Source organism: Lutjanus erythropterus, chromosome 8 (genome assembly GCF_056507025.1).
Source record: "Lutjanus erythropterus isolate fLutEry1 chromosome 8, fLutEry1.hap2, whole genome shotgun sequence".
In the NCBI taxonomy this organism is placed as follows: Eukaryota; Metazoa; Chordata; class Actinopteri; order Lutjaniformes; family Lutjanidae; genus Lutjanus; species Lutjanus erythropterus.
Window position 1 is genome coordinate 29,238,190 of NC_139324.1, and position 20,988 is coordinate 29,259,177.

The following is a 20,988-nucleotide window of genomic DNA, read 5'->3' on the forward strand; positions in this document are numbered from 1 at the left end:
GCTTGTTTTGCTGCTGATCCTGTCCACAGCAATACATTACTTAGCTTCCTACACCGGTACTTCTACTGCTTCTCTAAACTGGGGGTGCACCAACTGCCCTCTACTGGAGGCAATACACTGACTATGGCCCCACCTAATACAACCCCACTTCAAAAGAACCCACGCTATTCCTTAAAAGACAAAAGTGAAGGGCATTTGGGCATATTAACTATAGAGAAAGAAGGGAGAATATTGAAGGAAGCGAGCTTAAACTTATCAACATCAGCTAAGGGAAACTGTTGTGGAAAGGGAGAGAAAGGACATTCCACTGATCACTCATAAAAGAAATTCATCTTTTTACTTAAAAGTCCACATGCAGGTTCATAACACGTCTGCAGGGATTCAACAGGGATCCAGTTTCTTGCTCAAGGACACTGCAGCAGGACCAACAGTCCTGTCATATGGCTCAAACAAGGGCTCGCTGGTGGCAGAATTCCCTGTTGACAAGACTAACAGCACAGCTGATGCCAGCTTGCCAAGGACAGCTAAGAGTGCAGACAAATTTTGATTAATGAATACTCATGTGTCATCTGATTACATTAAATAGAAAGCCAAAACACATAGGTTATATTTGTGGAATAACTTGAATTATTCTAATAATGTTTTTCTCTAATTCTCTGGATAGAAATAGCTATGCAACAGCAAAAGGTCACACTCCCAACAGAAAATCAATACTGATAGTACTTCCAGGCAATTTTAGCAACAACCACACACAATAGAGGCTCAGAAACCTTATATTTTCACATATATATTATTTAATATTCTTTCAGAAGAGCTTTTTTCTCTTTCATAAATTAAGACAAACTATCATCATGATTAAATGTTCTCCCTCCCTGCTGACTTTCGTTCAGAGACATCGCTGAGATGTGAGCACTGCATCTACTTCCTGACTCCTAGGACTGCTAGCATGGAGAAATCTATAATTCATGTGTTGAAGATAGGGGAATGTGCTGCAATGAATAGAAAGACCTGCTGCCCTCATCCTCACTCCTGCGCTATTTTCTGCCCCCTCTCTCTTTGTCTGCCACTGCTTATTAAAGCCAAAAACAGGGGACGGCTTGGCCTTCCAGAGCACGCTGAATAATTTACCATCCAGTCAGAGTTCATTCATGTGGGGAAATTAAAACATATGTTTGCTTATCAAAATATGTGTATAAAAATAGCACAGGCTTTTACACCTTTTCCTCCACTTTGTCGTCTCTACAGGAAAATGCTTACAGTACAGAATGTACCTCTTGTAAATGTGGAATAAGTCAGTGGCAGACACATTATTCATGGTGCCAGGACATGGATAATCTACTTGTCATACTAGAGTGGCTGCCTTTACCTAATACTGTTTGACTACTGAGCACTTACATTAGCGTGTCACCGTTACTGTCAAATCAGTCCTTGAAGTCTGTTAAATTGCCTGGTGGGCTTCAGCAATAATTATCATAAGAATTAGGCACTTGAAGGTGTCTTTGATCAAATTGTCAGCAGGATGATCAATAAGCAGATCGGCGGAGAAACACTATCAACATCAATTAGGGCAGGTGACAGAAAATAAGATATTATCTGTGATCTTATTCAATGAAGAGGCTGACTCACATTAAAGGGGTAGTTTGGATTATTTGAAGCGGGGGTGTAAGAGGTACTTATTGCGTATAAGCAACAGTAAATGCCTGTTGGCAGTGAGGAGAAGGAGAGAGGAGCACCAGCCTGCAAGTTAAGCAATGTACATTCACCTAAAACACTCAAAATCAGTTTAAGTGTACACTCTATTTAGAATATTTTCACAAATTTACCTTGCCGTCAGACAGGCTTTTTGATGGGAACTACCATTATATTTAAGACGAATATCTCTCTCTCCAAACCAATCAAACTCCTTATATGAAATCACTATATTTACCTCAAGAAACACAAGAGTTGTGGGTCTACCATTGCCTTGATTGATTAGTTTGTTTGTGTTATTGTGTGACTCTGGTGTTTTAAAAGGATAGTTGATATATTTCACAGATGTTTAATTGTTGTTGATGTCATCATGATGACATTTACATAGCAAGAAGAAACATGCATGTTAGAACTGTAACATGTTATATTTAAAGCTACACCAAAAAACTTTAACATTTTGTTGATTATCGGAGGCTCTCTGGACAAAAGCAGTAGTGTTTCCACCATAATAACCACAAACTATCATTTTAAAAATAAAATGATCCTTTTTAAATGACTAACTATCGACTCACTGTAACATGGGAAAATGTGATCGCGTGCACGCGTGTGTGTGTGTGTGCTTGACCAGTGGACCTGAAGCTTGTCAGCAGCTAATCTCACATACTACTGGATCAATGATCCTGTTTTTTTTGTGCTCATTCATGACTGTATGCTGAAGGACCTGTGTGATTCACAATTCACAATGTTTGAATGTCCTGTCTTTTGTGTTGACCCCAGAAAGAATAGCTGTTAGTGCAGTAAAAACTAATGGGGACCTTAAATAAATAAACAGTATACTAGAAGTACTGGAGAGTACATGTAGCTAGTTACATGTAATTAAATTAATTACTTTTATTAAATTTAATTAAATTAAATTAAATTAAAGTAATTGCAATCTGTTACATTTATTGATAAAAAAATGTAATTTAATTGCACTTACTGCACTTAATGCTGGTTATTAAAGAAGACGTTACATCCATACATCTAAAATATTCTTTTAGGGATGCCTCAGGGAGATCTGCACTCAGCTGAGTGACCTCTTCAAGTTTGCCGGTGGCTGCCATTAAGAATAACTATAGAAATATCTTCTCACGGGTGATTTCTTTTGCTTTATGTAGGTCATATATAGGCATCAATTTTAAATTGAGTTTCATAACAAGCTAAAAACTCCTTGTAGTAGCTTTTTCACGAGAGTGGTATTTCCCTTTCTGCTCTGACCCTCTCGTAACACTCCTCCAGGTCCTGTCACTCGGAGCTGATGTGCTGCCAGAGTACAAACTCCAGACCGCCCGCATTGACAAGTTCACCATCCTCCACTACAGCCCCTTCAAAGCAGTGTGGGACTGGCTGATCCTGCTGCTGGTCATCTACACGGCCATTCTCACTCCCTACTCTGCTGCTTTTCTCCTCAATGACCAGGGGGAGCAGAAGAGGCGTGAATGTGGATACTCCTGCAACCCTCTCAATGTGGTGGATTTAATTGTGGACATCATGTTCATCATTGACATCCTCATAAATTTCAGGACCACTTACGTAAACCAGAACGAGGAGGTGGTCAGCGATCCGGCCAAGATAGCAATCCATTACTTTAAAGGCTGGTTCCTTATAGACATGGTGGCAGCAATCCCCTTTGACCTTCTTATCTTTGGTTCAGGATCAGATGAGGTATGTTATATCTAATGCATATATTTATTTATTTTTTGCACATCGACCCAACCATGCCTGCACTGTTATCCCTTTACTAAGTCCAGACTTGTGCCCCTGGGCCACTACTTAAAGCCTGAATCTTTCTGTCTCGGCTCTGAAAGGATTACTTTAAATTGCATGTTTGTTTTTTCCTTTTTTTTCTTTTTTTTCTTTTTTTTTTTTCTTTTTTTTTTTTTTTTGAATGGTCCTCATTCTAGAATCCATTTACACGGATTAATGGCTTACCAAATGGCAATCAATGATGCATTTATGTGAGGGGCAGGCCAACAGGGCTGTGTGCACAGCTTACATGCAGATGTGAGATGGCCATTGGTAGGCTGGCTGCCAGGCCCGCTGGCTTGTTTGTTGGTAGGATATGTCCCTTCAGGCTCTGGATCCACTTCAGTGCTTTATCGTGCTTTGTAGGCACTCCATTACACCAGAAAAGCTCCTGATTATAAACCATAATCATCTTTTCCACCACTGCTGCTGTGGCTGCTGCCTCTGCTGCTGAGTCAGTTCAGTGAGTGACAACAAATCAGAAGGAAAATGAATGTTTGTTTCTCTCACAGGACAGTCGCTAACACTTTATAATAACCATCATTAATAAATGGCACATCGAAAGTTAATTAAACTTTACTTAATCATTCTTTTACTTTTAACAAATATGCAAATAATGTTTACATATGCTTAATAAATCATTTATTAACCATTAACCAGTTATTAACCATTTATTTTTACCCAGATCTTGAAATAAATGACATATGGTTTTGCCGCCAAAATGTGCAAAAATATGGCAATATATATATATATATAATATATTTATATATATATAAAATAAATGCATAAAATGTGAAGGGATTATTTCAGGAAAAACTGTACAAATGTTTTTACATGATGATGAACTCTGGGAAACAACCCGGGCGACCTTAAAATACAACTTAGGACGCACGTAGCGCTACGAAGGCTCTGGGAAACGGGGCCCTGGTTGTTATCAGGCTTCTGCAGAGGCTTGATGATGAGCTGATCATTTGAATCCAGAGCGTTGGAGCAGGGAAACATCTAAAACATGCAGGGCAGTGAGCCCTGAGGACCAGGGTTGGGAAACACTGCTCTAATATTACTTTTGGTATCGGTACCATTTGAAAGGTACTGATGTCGTCACTTTTTAAAAGATACCCAGTCCTATTTACAAAGTATTCTAAACATCAGTTGCAACTTTACAATAATCATCCAGATTATGTTTATAGACAACATGTTTTCACTCCTAAACTAGACAAGACTTTCAAAATAAAGGCAGAAAACTACGTGGGTAGATTTACAGAAAGGTCATTAAATGGGGGTAAAGTGTGTTACATAAGTTCGCATATGTAATGTAACATAATGTGACATAGTGTAGTGTAATGTAAAGTACATAAGTTACTAAGTACATAAGGTATTAGAATCAGTAGTTGCAGCTTTATAATAGTCAATTGTGATGATCTCTTATCAGCTGTGATACAAAATGCAAATTCATAAATTAATTATCTTAAATATTGAAATATATTAAAAATTCACAATAAAATACATATTAAGCCATTATTAATAAATAATAAACAGGATTATTAATTCATTGTGTGTTAACAGTGAACTACCTATTAACTAAAATGTAATCAAATTTCAATTTATCATTTCATAATAATGGTTATAATAATGAGCATTAAGCATTCACATTCAGTATCACACCTGACTTGTTTTTATAGAAGAATTTCATGTAAATGTAAATTACAGGGCATAAAACCAATGATCTGTTGATCTTTACAAATCAAGACTCAATAATCTAACCATCTGTGCTAAAATTGAAAAATCAGTTTGAAACATGACATGAAAGTCTCAAGTTAAATCAAAATTAGGGATTTGGAGAATCGTGACACCCTTTACTTGCAAAGCTTATTATTTTTTAGCTCAGGCAAATCACCGCAAACCGTGACTATTTGACACAATTACGAACCATTTCCATTTCAAAAATTAACCTAAAGGGACGTCTTAAAGTCCACCTTCCCTGCCTTCGTTTCTCTTGTGGTGCTCCAAGCAACAAAAAAGTACATTTGAACAATTTAAAACCAGTGTCTCTTTCCCAAAATCATGACCAGGTTACTCACAGACAATTCACAGACCTTATTGCGAGCAGTTACATGTTAGAACTACTTTCTTTCTGACAGAACTACACTCTGACTGCCAGAAGTACTTTCTTTCTACTAGAAAGAAAATAATTTCTGCATGGACCTGCTCACAACAAGGTCTGTGGATTATCTTTTTGGAAAGAGTCAATGGTTTTGATTTTTTTTTGTTGCTTCGAGCACCACAAGCCAAGTGCCATTTAGCCCCATTTGTAGAGGAGGGAGACATCTCTACAGCATATCTCTCCTGAGCTCTGCAACTGACACAAAAAAAATCTAGATGGTTAAACAGCACTACAGGCCAGGGGAAAATGTGTATTTTTGATTTGGGGGTGAAGTGTCCTGTCTGCAGGACGTCACATACCGTGATAACATGCTGGTACACTGCTTGCATTCATAGTTTTCCAGCTTTGCATGTTCATAATTTTCAGGCTGAACATGCAAAGTCCTGCTCAACTGCATTCTCATTCAGAAAATATAAGCAACTGAGACAGTGGCAGATGGTTTTCACAAGGCTCATTTAATTTAGCAGCTTAATAAGACGGTTTTAACCTACAAGCGCTTAAGTAAACCTTTTGATTAGAGCGCGGAATATATTTGAAATAGATTTCAATCAATGTCTTGTTGCTTTCAAAACCACTGAGTCATGCCAGCAGACTGAACATACTGTGAGAGGCATTATGCAAAATCAGCACCATGCAGTGCTTTGTTAATAAAAATAATAATTATTATTATAGAATTTAAAAAACAACAAGATTTATTTCAAGCTGTTTCACTGTGAATGCGGTGGAAAAGAAGTTGAGTGCTTTGTCCTAACATGAACCCCCTAAATGTTTAGACAGAATTCCCATTAGAGAGGAACAGAGAGCGAGAGAGGGGAGGGAGAGGGATTGTAGTGCTGTGCAGCTGTGTTACATAATTGCTTGTGCAGGTACATTTAAGACTTAATTGAACTTTTATTAGATTGTAAAGTGCAGTGTGCTTGTAGGTTGAACCAATATGACATTTTAAAGGCCGAATTTAATATTTTGTTGTTAATATTTCATGTTTAGGTTTTCTAATTATTCTTTTTCTTTTCTGGCGTTGTTAGATGAGAGATATTTCTAAACCCTGCAGGAAAGCAGGCCAATATTATGATAAAGTTGAAAAGCACACATAATACTGATTTCCATTAAATTTTGCAATAATGTGTGCACATATTATTTATATCAGTGTGGACCTTTAAATTCAAATTAAGGGCTAATGTACCAAACGACAAAAGTACTTACACTCTCAGGCATCTTAGAGTTTCTAATATATAAAATAACTGGCCCAGTTAGTGGCCAGTGGACTTGCAAAGCAACAGACTGTTAACTGTTACAGACTAGTCAAGTTTAGAGGTTTTACTTATCCAAAACTAGCCCTAATCTGGAGTGTGCAGAAGAGGGAAAACTAGACTGGTTTTCAGGAACAGAGAAACCACTGGAATGTGGGTTAGCTTACCGAGTAGCAGACTCGCAGTTACCAAGCCCTGTCAGCGTTGATCTCGCCAGCTTCATCTTGTTTATTCAGTTCAGTTGAGATTGATGTTGGATGGATCCTGAAATAAAAGAGTTGGTTTAATACAAAAGTCTTTGAGCTGGAAGGTGATGGAGCTGGAGTCCTCAGCGAAGTTTTCCAAAAGCCGCCATCTACTCTGTCTTGCGGTGATGCCATTTCAATAACAAACAGCTTACCATACCTCATTATTATTTAAAGAGTTTGGGGAAAAAGAAAAGGAAAAGAAGAACTGTAATCCCCCCATCACTCTTACCGTTAACCCCTGAAGAAAACAGAATAAAATGCCTTTGGATGTACAGCAAGTTGTCCAGTAAACGAAGAATTAAAGATAAAAGATTTAGTTGTTATGGTTATGTTTAGCCTAGATAGGGGGGTCAGCAACCTGCGGCTACAGAGCCACATGCAGCTCTTTTGCCCCGCTCCAGTGGCTCCCTGTGGCTTTGATAAAAATATATATATATATAAGCAAGTAAGTAACATTTTCATTTCTCATTGTTGGAGGCCTAAAGTGATTCTTATATTTTCCAGTTCTAAAAACGTGTAGCCTATACACCAAATTTAAATAAAGGTTTTAATATTTTGTTAACTAAAATTTGCATCATAATTTACATCCACAGCTCAGTGCCTTTTCCTCTGAATTTTGCCCGTGGCTGGTCTTGAGTCGCCATAGTCTAGCTGTGGATGCTAAATCCCAGAGAAGAAAAAAAAAAGTTTCCGAGGAAGATAGAGAATTTAATATTTGTGGCTCCAGCCAAAAATGACTCTTCTGATAGCAAAGGTTACCAACCCTGGAAAGATATTCAGCAATTTTGGCATCAGCAAAGCAAACATTAACCAGATAAAGTACACAGTAACATTAGCAAACAGCTCTAGTTAATAAATGCATTTTACTTAATGTAATTGTGTTCAAACCCATTTCAGCAGCCGTCTCATAAAAGTTGTGGAAGAAAGCACAAAGCTCACAGTATAGTCAGATACCGTATGTCATGCTGACAAAAAGGTTGCAAACCATGCTCTCAATCAGGTTTTATTGGTGCTGATTTCCTGCTAATGACACCATTGTAACCAAGTGACATAGGGTCAGTAAAGCAGAACTGAAGGAAGAGTTGGTGGCACTTTTTCAACACATCATTTAAAGAAGATCCCAGTTTGAAACAGCTGTGGAAACATTAGTCTGTCCAAAATGAACCCACTGGATTCAAAAATAGTCAAATTATCATTTAAACTTCATTCAGTAAAGAAACAGAATGAGGAAAATGCCAAATAGGTTTTGTTTTTCATTTGTCTGAAGAAACTCAAGATTAAATACAACACTAACTGAGTGGTTAGAAAGGAGAGTCTCTCTCGTGTGCAGACATTAACTTCATTTTCAAAGGTCACTCAGTAATTGTCAGGTAGATAAATGACGGTGCTAATGGGAATGGCGGTTAGTGTTGCTTAAACCCTTCTTGAGGACACAGAAGCAGCAACAAACTCCCAAGGACCCACTGAGTGAGTGTTGCTGCCTGTTCGCTGTTGAATAAATGAGGATTTATCTGCGGGCTTCTGCTGTCTTCACTTCTGTGTTCATTTGCCTTTGACCAAATAATTGTGAGGAGTTGCCACAGTGCAGTCATTACCTCAGTTTGTGAAGTGACTCTCGTGATTTGTCACAACTTTAGACTTGTTGTTAACAAACAGAACATGTCAAAGCACACGACCCATAGTAGATAAGATTGTTTCTTAAAGGGGACCTATTATGCTTTTCCTCATCTTCTGGCATATATACAAAGTTAAAATGTTGGAGGTTAATTTTGAACATGGCCAAGATGTAAACATAAGTAATTCCTTTGAGCAAAACATTCAGAATGCACCATTTTCAATGTTTGTTCATCAACGGCTGACATTGGCACAACACAGAACACTCACCCACCGATGCTTTCTTCGCTCGACTGCTCTGCTCAGGATTATGTTTGTGTTCAGTATGTCTTATTCTGTTCTTGTTTTCCCTCTGATGTCCTGCTGCTGCTCAACTGTGAGTGACTTTCAGAGTTTCTGTTGGATAGGTGTCTTTACTGGTTGCTAAAGTAGCTAACTGCTACAGCTAGTTAGCCGTGTGCTCCACCAGTGTCTAACAACAAGTTCAACTTTGTGCATTACCAAACTCTGTAACCAAAAGTTAAGGCAGAGCAGCCGGAGGATCAGAAGAAAAATAGGGAAATATTTCATTCATAACATATGATGCAGTTTCACGAAACTCAGTGATTATGAATCATTATGAAGTTGCGTGCTTGTGCACAGTAATCAGCCCACAGAAACACTCTGCTCCGGCTGCTTCTATCATTTTCCAAGTTAATCCATGCCTCATTTGTGGTCTGATAAATAACAAATTAATCAGTGGCTCATATCACTATTTTCCATGCTAAGATGGTGTTCAGAAGCTCTCAGGGTTCTGTAGTCTTTCAGAACCTAACTAGCCACTTAGGGGCTAAATTGGCCACTAACAACATGTAAAACTTGTCTGGCAATCAGAAGTCACTGTAGCATAAATCACAGAAAGCTGAGGCCGAGCAGCTGGAGGACATCACAGGGAAGAACAGAAAATATTTTCAGAGCCGTAAATTAGCATTATAGTTTCCATTTAATGAGAGAATTGCAGGAAAAATGTCCAATATTGAAATAATATGCAAGTTGTTGTGTTTTATCACGCAACTATGTTAAATACTCAATTGTGATTGGTCAATTACAGAATTCTATGCTCTGCTATACCCAACAATATATCAAAAAAACTATTCTTAAATGAATCCTTAATTGAAGCGGGTCATTATTGCACAATAAACCCCTTCAGAGATTTGTATAACTCTGTCAGGGTTTATTTCACAGTACATTTTTAATAGTAAAATAGTATTGTCACAGTACTGTTAGTCTGATATACTAACATTCAATCTACTGCTGTACATTTTGTTCAGACTACCACTCTGATCGGCCTGTTGAAGACAGCTAGGCTCCTGCGATTGGTGCGTGTAGCCAGGAAGCTGGACCGCTACTCTGAGTATGGTGCTGCGGTCCTTATGCTGCTCATGTGCATCTTCGCCCTCATTGCCCACTGGCTCGCCTGCATATGGTACGCCATCGGCAATGTGGAGAAGCCCTACCTGGAGCACAAGATTGGCTGGTTGGACAATCTGGGCGTGTCCATAGGAAAGAGATACAACTACAGCGATCCTACGTCTGGTCCCTCTATCAAGGACAAGTATGTCACAGCACTTTACTTCACCTTCAGCAGTCTGACCAGTGTGGGCTTTGGAAATGTTTCCCCAAACACCAACTCAGAGAAGATCTTCTCCATCTGTGTCATGTTGATTGGCTGTGAGTATGCTAGGGTGTATTTATTTTCTTTCAGTTCATTCATTCTTGTTATTTTGCTTTTATCCAGAAAAGCCCTTGAAATGGTTTAAGGCATACACTTCTTTTGATCAGATCCTCGACAACAGTTTGTCTGTGTTTATAGCAGTGTTCATTCAAGTTAAAGGGATAGTTCGGATTATTTGAAGTGGGGTTGTATGACGTACTTAAAAATAGTCAGTGTGTTACTGACAGTAGATGTTAGTCAGCATGCCAGCTGATTAGAAGAAGCGGAAAGGAGTACCAGCATGGAACTGCTGGGAGACTGCCATTATGTAAGTGAGGTATCGCTGTCTCTTGCTCAACCAGACTCCATCGGCAGAATCAGTCAACAGTCAGTTTACCTCGCAGAACACACAAGTTTACCCACTGCCTTGATCAGTTAGTTTGTGTTGTGTGACTTGTGTGACTTACCGAAATCACACAGTAACACAAACAATCAAACAGATTGTGGCACGTGTAGACCAGCAACCCTTGTGTTCTTTGAGGTAAAATTATTGATTTTGCCAAAAAAGAGAGAGCGACATCTGGCTTATATAATGGTGGTTTCCTGTCGGAAAAGGACCCCAAGGTAAAAAGATGAGACTTTTTTTTTTTTTTAAGATAATTTTTGGGGGCTTTTACCTTTGTTTTGATAGGGACAGCTGAAGATATGTCAGGAAAGGGGTTAGAGAGAGAGGATATTTTTAGGAGGACCCTTTTTAACTGGCTAAAATACGTCTAGCTGGTGTCATTGTCCACAGCAGTAAATTGTTCAGCCATCGTGCTGGTGCTCCTCTCTGCTTTTCAAAAGTGGGGCGTGTCAATCAATGTCAAGTTGTTGAGTAAAGGAAGAATTAAAAATAAAAGACTTTTTTTGTCAGAGACCTAGTTGTTATGGTTATGTTTACATAACTACATAACTACAATCAACAACATAACATCTACAAACCACAGTCGATAAGTACGTCATACAACCCCACATCGAATAATCTGAACTAACCCTTTAACAGTGCGTCTCTGTGTGAAAAGCCAGTAAACATGCGAAGCTGTCTGTCGAATGTAGCTCACATGTTTTATTGATCATTGTCTCCACTTCAGCCCTCATGTATGCCAGTATTTTTGGAAACGTCTCCGCCATCATCCAGAGGTTGTACTCGGGTACGGCCCGCTATCACGCTCAAATGTTACGGGTCAAGGAGTTCATACGCTTCCACCAGATTCCCAACCCGCTGAGGCAAAGGCTGGAGGAGTACTTCCAACACTCCTGGACCTACACCAACGGCATCGACATGAACACGGTAAATAAAAAGCCTCGCCGCCATCGTCTCTCTGCTACTGTAACTGGGGTGGGATATCCAACAGAATTAACTAAATAATTTTTGAAATAACGTATCTGCAAGACTCTAAAAAGAGCTTTCTTTCTCTTGTCTGCTTTTCACCTGGACTAACATCTCTACATTGGTAAGAGCAGGAGGTACATATATTTTTATTTCTCATCATTTCCATGGCTAAATTTTGAGCACTGTTTAAAATAATAACACCATTATCCTGACAATGTCAACCACTTATGTATGATTTCTGAGTTAATTTATCTCATTGTTAAAGCACAGTTTTCTATCTTTAAGCAAAGAAGTAATATTTAAGAGCAAAGAATGTGAGTATAAAACTACCAGAATGCACTGAAAATTGCACAACTATTGCTGGATTTAATCTAATTCTAATTCAATCTGAAATTTCATTTGCAATAATTTTACCAGAAACAACATTTCGGCAGTCAACAAATTATATTCCCTACCAAAAATGAGTTAATATGTGTGTTTTGTTTATTTATTACTTATATGTAAATATATACTAATTGTCTTAAGTTTGAGATTGTGACAGTGGATGGTTTACAGCAGGATTTCATTCCCAGGTAATATTAGAGATTTTGGAAGAACCGCCCTCTCAATTTCTCATCAATTCAAGAAACAGTGGTTTAGGCCTTTAAGGCAATAACCAAAGATTAAATGTGCACTTATTAATTCAAACATTCCTAAAAAATTAGCTCCTCATCCATCACTGTGATTTAGATTTAGATTTAGATTTAGATTTAATTAGTTTGAATCTTATAATGATGACATGACATAACCATGCAGCATCTCATACACAATTGAAATGAGTGGAACAGAGCATAAATGTAGTGATTATTAAATGTGGTGGCTGGTCAGAGAAGTCTGTTTTTCTACTTTAACAAGTTATGTAAAAATAATAATGCTTGCAGTCAATTCTTTCCCTACGTACATCAAAAGTCTGGGTTTAATCCTTGGCTTCTACAAACGAATGGATTTAGGGCATAAAAATGGTGCTGTCTGTGTTGCTTGCATTAATCACAAATACACTTTCTTCTCACTTTGATATTATTTGTGAGCAGTTCAAGAAAAGGAAGAGACGAAGCCAAAACTGAGCAGGCACTGTACTGTGTGTTTAGCTCAGGGGGGCGGTTACATAAATCCAGGTGGCAGTTATTTTTACATTCTACATTTGTTATGAAAGTCCCACAAAATCAGCAGCTGTTACATCTCGATATCATTTATATGAATGCTTCTTATTCAAGAAACATCATAGTGTCTTACCTTATTGCACTTTTTCTTACTATACACTAAAGATATGTTGTATACGCACACGTTTTATAGTCTGTGACTGGGCTTCACCAACAAAGATTTAATCCAAGATTAGTTCTTATCAGAGTTTATCAAAACTAGGTTTAAAATGAGTACACCCATACTTAAAATTAAGAAGAGGTCTGTTGTACAACTAAAAACTAATCTCTGTTTGGTAAATCCAAGTTTTTGATGTAAACTGAAATTAAATAGAGCTTAATCTTAAATTTAAATAAGCGTAATCCGAGTTGCCTGCTTACCCAAATTTAAACAAATAATTAGTGCTAGTAATAAATAGAGTGCTGTCGTAAGTATGAAAAAGGGGGGGGGGGGGACTGCTTCAGATCCTTGTATTTCTTAACAAAATGTCATATTCTTCTTCAAATTACTAAAACATTAGCTACAGTGTTTAAAAAATGTTAATTCATTCACCTGATGACTATACTGATAGTCAACTACTGTTAGCTAACATTTTACACAATATATTACTATGAATGAAACTCAGAAATGTCATATGATGATTGAGTCAACAAGGACTTAAAAAATCATGCAAAACGTACGTTGTGACAGCTACCAAAGCTGTTTTGCTTCCTGAATGCGTACACATCTTGTAATGTTTGTAAATAAGAAACCTGCCAAGTTTTGGTGCAACAGAATTAAATTTAATTTAGGTTTAGAGTAGAGACTAAACTCAGTTTTAATTGTAAGCTAGTTGCAAAATAAATTAAAGTCAAACCATAATTTAATCAGGCTTAAAAATTAATCCTTGTTGGTGCAACCAAGCGTATAAGTCTGTAGCGAGTTTGTTCCCATCATGTCATGTTCTCATCTCTGTGCTACTGTCAAGCTCAATAACTTCTCTTAGAAAAAGTGCATTGATCTTTGGCTGCTCACAGCTTTCACCAGGTCGCAGAACAATTATCTAAATGCATCCATTTGAAGGTCTCAAAACAATACTTGCGGAAGTTTACTCACATATTTTTGTCTGCATCACAGGTGTTAAAAGGTTTTCCTGAGTGCCTGCAGGCAGATATCTGCCTTCACCTCAACAGGAATCTTCTTCACAACTGCAAAGCGTTCCAAGGAGCCACCAAAGGCTGCCTGAGGGCCTTGGCAATGCACTTCAAAACCACTCACGCCCCTCCAGGAGACACTCTGGTCCACAGTGGCGACGTGATCACCGCTCTCTACTTTCTGTCCCGCGGCTCTATTGAGATCCTGAAAGATGACATCGTGGTTGCCATCCTGGGTAAATACAATCCCTTGTTGATTACATGAAGTATCATAATTGCCAACCTGCGTAGTGGGTGATGAATTAGTTAAGAGACTGTTATTGTTACTGAAAGCTGAAGTTGTCATACTGCAGGTAGAGCTGTTTCGATCTCCGTTGAGTTAAGATAGATTGTTTTTTGCTTGACCTTTTGCCGGTGTCCCTCATCCCTATCATGGATGTAGTGGCAGTCTCTCTATTCTCTATTCTCAGAACCTGCACCTATCACCACGAGGTGTGAACAACTCTAAAAGTCACCTCCCTATTGTGCAGAAGATCTCTCACCTGATTGTGTGTTGAATGTCAGCATCAAATCTGTTGAGACAAATACAAAACCCTTGTACTGATCTCAGAAAAAGGAAAATGCTGCTTCAGAGTCATTTTATTCTGACCCCAGTGTTAGTTTTGTAAGTTTTCATATGCAAATCTGATGTCAGTGCTATTAATATGCTGTAGTTCTGTATTGCATAAATCCACTTAGGCAAAGGTTTCCCTTAAATTTTAATTGAAAGGTACCTTAGGAAGAAATGAGCTGAGAGGATTTCCTTGGGGTGATTTAAGAGAAAACCCTTTAATCTCTAAGTATTTGCTCTTAGCTACTTTAGTATTCCCTTTTGTGTTGCTAGAAGGGCTTCGGTGACCATTTTCCACAGAACATTTTAAGGGACCCATAACAGTCCCCTAAAAGTGAAATAATTTGTGAAACATGAGACAAATGCTGAATTTATGGTGACTGAAAAGGAGAAGAAGATACCAAAAACATTTTTTTCAGAACAGAGAAAACAAAAAAGAATATAGATTTAACTTTAACTTAATCTAACTGACATAGCTACAAAATGGTTAGATGTGTCCAGCTACATTGTCGCTGGGTGCTGAGAAAATCTGAGGCCAGTTCAGCGTTGATTTTTAGTGCGTTAGACCCAAGGACATGTATTAGAGGTAGACAGGATCGCAGCTCCCCATAAGTGAAGCCCAGGCATCTTGCATGGCAGTGCTTGTATCTGGGACATTTCAGCTTAATTTTTGTACAGTAGAAGAAAGAGGTGTCGTCCATTTTTATTCACCGTCACTAGTCGCGCCCTTAACACGACGACAAGGGTCAGATGTCAGTTTCTGGCTTCATGTCGCTGCCTTCCGGCACTTGATGCTGTGTTGGCAGCGGTCTGAACATACCAGTTTGTCTAAACACTTAGGCAAGGAGACAACCTGAGAGGATTTATGCAAGACTCCCATTGTATAGTTACACAATGGTCACACGAATACCCACATATGAATTCAAGGTATATCATGAATTTAAAATGTCAATTTTCACATTTTGAATGAAAATGTGTTTAAAGATGTTAGAAACTAGCTAGAAAACACAGAATCTACCTTTAATACACACATGGGTTTCCACTATTGACTTTTTATGAACTGTATTAATTATGTAGTTTGTTGTGATTGATTGAAACGTGAATAATTGATTGAGCTAACCTCCTACTTTGCCCTGGATGCTTGATATTTTCAAATATCAAGCTCAGGAAAGGATATGCAGCAGTGCACTTTCCCGGTGGACACACATTATTTTAACACAGTGATACTTACAAGGAACCTCAGCATGAGTTGTGTGCGCATCAAAGAATTAACTGTTATAATGTGAGTCCTTACGTGAATAATTTTCAAGTCATTACAGCAGCTGAACCACATCATGTTCACACATTTTGACAAGAATGGCAAGGTGTGCGTGCCGCCCCCCCAATTTCTGTCCTCTGGGCAACAGGCCTGTTCGTGTGGCAGGTTTGAGACTCTGACATTTCTATTAAGTGGCTCCATGAAAGGTTGTTTGGCACTTTCAAAGAACACGGTAAAAAAGCTGCCATTTTCCTGACAGCACAGGGAAATGAGTTAAAGCTGCAAAATAGAGATTATGAAAAAGGGCAGTAAAAGACTAAATTGACGAAAAACAATTGCCAGCTTTAAATTTATTAATAATATTTTTCCTTAGTAATATAGTGATACAGAGTACTCATTACTCATATTAGAATAATGAGTATTTATCTTTTTCTTCACGGGTGAAACCACAACCAGGTGCTACAGGCCAAGCCTGGATTAAACTCGCCATTATTCACGAGATGAATGCTCTCCAAAGCTGCACCTGACAGAATGGGGTTTAAGCTTAGCAAAAGCTGCTGCATCACACAAAACCCATTATTAACCAACACACTGGAAGAGTCACTGATCTCATAGATCAGCCTATTTGTATTGGATACAACATAACGCTCCATCAGCACCATTTCGCTCTGATCTGTTTGTGAAAACCTGAGTGTGTTATCACCATTGACATAAATAAATATGGACGCTGCGTCTCCACTTCCTTCCACCGTACAAAAAAATAAAACATAAGCTGACATCTGGAGCTGGTGACATCATTCTAGTTGCCACCCACACAGCCGGCCAACTCCATCATGAGCAGGTCTTCTTAAAGCATCAAATAACTCATGAAAACCAAACTGATCAGAAAAATGACAAACCTACCACAAAGTCTGACATTTGTGACTTGTAAAATTATTTTTTAAATCAACAAACATCATATATGTAATTCGTGACACAATTCAAACGTATGAAGCGAGTTCCTTCCTTTATAAGTGTGATCCGTGAGACCTTGCTTTAAAGAAATATGAATGGTAGTCAATGGCGAGAGACAAATAACTTTTCTGTGAAAATTTTGTTTAAAAAAAATGAGTTTACAATATGAAGAATTGTAAAATGTCACCTCTATGAGGCAGTTCAGTCAAACAGTGACAGATCAGGAAATAAATTTGGCAGCTGCAGGGAGTCTCAAGCTGCTGCGCAGGTTATGTTCATTCTAACACTGATAAACAAAAATGTCATACTTCTGCCTCAACAATTATTAATACCGCCACATAACACACTAAGGTAAGGTAAGGCTGGGAATCCACGTATCTCCTTGTTGCATTTAGTATTGCTAGAAATTTGACCTTGAAATTTGTGTTTTCACTGTGGCTGAGGTTTTACCTGAAGGTGAGCCTATGCTCAGGGGCAGAAAATGTCACAGTTTCATGAAGAATATTATTCCCTAGTGCGTAGCGCTCTACACACTCCCTCAAAATCTGTGTTGTGGGCAAGGATGGCACCGGTGGTGGTGATGTCAACGGTTTACTGTTCACCCCTACACTACATCCCTGTGCGAAGACACACGGGTGTCGTAGCATTAGCATTTGGAGGCATTTGGGTGTGTAGTCTTCATCATCTTCACAGTCTGATACTTAAACAGTTTTACAACAAACTGACTTGTAAAATTATCTTTTGAAATCGACAAACATCGTGCAATTCATGACAAGGTTCAAAAAGGTTAGAAAAAAATCTCTCGCCACAGACTGCCACTCATATTTTTCCCTAGTAAGGTCCCCCTCACCTCACTATTTGGCTCCAATTTGTTTGTGATTGTGAAAACCTGAATGTTGCTTAGTGGTGTTATCACCTACCTATCTGCCCCAGCCTCTAATGAGGCAGCGGTCAGGCGATGACACTAAAGCATTTTCCTCTTGTAATGGTAGCGAGCCCAAAGAGGCTACTAGCATTGTTCCACAGGTGAGGAATTAGTCCCTTCCGCTGCCATCCAGGCTAATGACTGTGCCTAAATCCTTGTGCTGATAGCTGTACGTGGGGGAGAGATGCAGCACTCTGTGTGAGGCTGTCCTCTGTAGCAGAAAGGTGTCCGGTGCATGCTGTGAAAGGCACACTGGCGGCCAACATATCATATCTCTTTCTCCTGAACCCCTGCTGACAGTGTTGGCATTTAGTGGACCCCGGGACCAACAAAGGGATTTTTCATCACAGCCGAGTCCCTTTTTTTTTTTTTTTTTGGAAAAGGAATCCTTATTTCAGCTTTTATCCCCCAGTTTGAAAACTAAACCTGTGGTAGATTTCATGTCCTCCTCGAAGTTTTCTGAAGAACTGCCTTCATTATGTGCTAGCCATTATCCACACAAATTTTTTTCCCTTTGAAGTACACGACAAGTGTGTCAATCACAATCTAACCCTCGTTCCCTTGCACTTCAAAGTTGCTTTGAGTTAGCAGTTATTCCTCGGCGTAAATAATGGATCAAAGATAGAAAGACAACTGATGCACGGGCCTTGGGAGAACATCTACACAGAGAAGAGAGGCTGTTTGATTTTTATTATCCACAAAAACAAACACGTCTGGTGCCCTTTAGTGAGAGCCTGAGCAACAGTGAGATAAGTCCCCATAGAAATCGTGACATAAATTCTTCTCTGTGACGCATTTGACTGTTTGTAGAAGGTGAAGTTCCCATTTTTCCCTTCCAGCCACCCTCTATTACATATCCTGGTCATGCCCAATGTTGATACAATTTTGATTTTCTATTACTGAGACGTTTTCTTACTTTTGTGACAAGGAAATCAGCCCTAGCCCGGTAATCGCGGTCTTTGATGTTGTCCCTGGCCATGTGACGGTGTCTGTTGCCCAGTCAGACGCCATAGCCTTTTCATCGCTACTGGCTAGACGCCTTATTTTATTTAATTGGAAATCAGCTATCCGTCCACCACATGGGCGCTGGGTTGGAGATGTGATGGTGTATTCAAAGCTTGAGAAACAGATAACTCAACCAGGGATTTTATAGGGTTTGGCAGCCATTTTTGGACTACTTTGATTTGGAATTTCCACCTACAGACACTGGAACACAGGACTACAATTTAGTCGACTGAAAATCTGATGGTTTCATCAATTTTATGCAGAGCATGTTTTTTTTTTTCATTTATTTTTGAAAATATATAAATATATATGTTTTTTCCTATCCAAGTAAACTTTGCACGATGATGTATTGTCTCTGTGTGTGTTGATACCAGGAAAAAATGACATCTTTGGAGAAATGATCCATCTGTTTGCCAAGCCTGGAAAGTCCAATGCTGACGTCCGAGCTCTGAGTTACTGTGACCTGAGCACCATTCAGAGAGAAGATCTGCTGGAGGTGATAGACATGTACCCAGAGTTTGCTGACTACTTCTTCAACAACCTGGAGCTTACCTTCAACCTCAGAGATGAATCTGCAAAGGTAGACAATATTACACTGGTGCCATGGGACCTACATGTTCAGTGAATTTTGGGCTTTCACAATGATACTTAAAAACTGATTTGATTTGTTAAGATTAATTTAATCTAAGATTAGTTTGAATCACAGTTTAGCTAAATTATGCAGTTTTAAAATTGTTGCAGAATTAAAAACTAATGTCAGTTTAGTAAATCTAAATTTATTGATATAAACTGCTGTTCTCTACATTGTTTGCTCGTTAGCTAAAAAGTTAACAAAGCATTGCATTGTTTGTTTAAAAAAGTTAGTTAGCCTAGCTAGTCTAGGCATGGTGGCTGAACAGAGAAGCTGTAATTTCTCTTCCTTTGAGAAAAACTTGTTGGCTCAATTAATGAAGCTGACAACAGCATGGTACGGAAAAACGAGACTGTCTGGAAGGAACTTGCAGACTGTTTTCACAGATCAACTGGAGTGAAAGAAAAAAGAGACATAAAACTCATTTTAAAACTTGAATCTCCACAAATCTAAGTTTAAATTTAATACTGCAGCACATTTTCAATTTGATTTAAAGTTTGGTACAACATAATTTAAAGTTCAATCCATGATTTCATCAGGTTTAAAAGCTTGTCCTTGTTGATGTTACTCAGTCTAATTGTATTAATGAATCGATCCTAATGCTCACATTGTTGCAGCCCTCAAGCTCCCAATACTGTGACTCAGATGATGAAGCCACTAAGAGCACTAAAAGGAGGATTTCTTTCACACCAGATCTATCTAAAGGTAAGTAGAAACTAATGTGCACAGGTCCAATATAGCCTCTTTCCACATCTTTTATTGTTGCAAATTTGTTCTTTGTTATTGTTCACTGAGTGGTGCTCCCAGAGAGCATCTATTCCATATGGAATACCGCAGAGTGTTATTCCACTGACTGCTGTTGATTACTGTTCTACAGGGGAAAACAAGGAAGTGGTTACAGAAATGGGGAGGGAGAGGGAGTCTAACTCGTGCCTAAAGAGATCTTCGGAAGTAATGGGTCCCTCTCCACCCAATGCCGCAGTGTTGAACTCAAATCTTGTTGTCAGAGACAACTTGGAGAGACGACCATCTTTTGAAGGTGATATATATTTTGTTTTACTGATGAATTATAAGTTCTATAAGTGTTATAATCTGAAATGTTTTGGCAAGAAGTCTTGAAGAAGTGTTGTTAGAGATTCATACAGTATATGGCAGTGGTGATCATGTCCCTGTTTCCACAATAGCAACTCCTGTTAGGTGGTTGGAGCAAATATGTGATGGTGTTTGAGATCTTCCCAGGTTCCAAGTCTGGGCTGTGTAAAAAAAATATAAACATTTTAGTTTTAGCTTCTCTTTTTCATAACTTGAAGAAAAAAAATCCAATACTTTTATGCACACCAAAGGTTTATTTCTCTGAAATGTTATTCACAAACTCAAAATCTGTACTAGAGAGCACTTCCCTTTGCCAAAAAATACATTTCGCAGGCACTCAAATATGGCTGTTTCACAAAGGGCTATGATATCACCTTTTTCCC

The 20,988-nt window shown here is 38.6% G+C and overlaps 1 protein-coding gene across 2 annotated transcripts in view; it reads left to right on the forward strand.

Moving 5' to 3' along the window:
* The window catches only part of kcnh7b (potassium channel, voltage gated eag related subfamily H, member 7b), a 64,624-nt gene that overhangs the window by 34,384 nt on the left and 9,252 nt on the right, over positions 1–20,988 (forward strand). Inside the window, exons 6-13 of one of the 2 annotated variants that reach the window (XM_084725208.1) lie at positions 2,968–3,393; positions 10,061–10,460; positions 11,577–11,776; positions 11,950–11,952; positions 14,114–14,366; positions 19,257–19,462; positions 20,131–20,218; positions 20,391–20,552. In XM_084725208.1, the coding sequence (XP_084581334.1) occupies positions 2,968–3,393; positions 10,061–10,460; positions 11,577–11,776; positions 11,950–11,952; positions 14,114–14,366; positions 19,257–19,462; positions 20,131–20,218; positions 20,391–20,552 (1,738 nt within the window). The remainder of the gene's footprint in view (positions 1–2,967; positions 3,394–10,060; positions 10,461–11,576; positions 11,777–11,949; positions 11,953–14,113; positions 14,367–19,256; positions 19,463–20,130; positions 20,219–20,390; positions 20,553–20,988) is intronic. The other variant, XM_084725209.1, reaches the window with a different exon arrangement.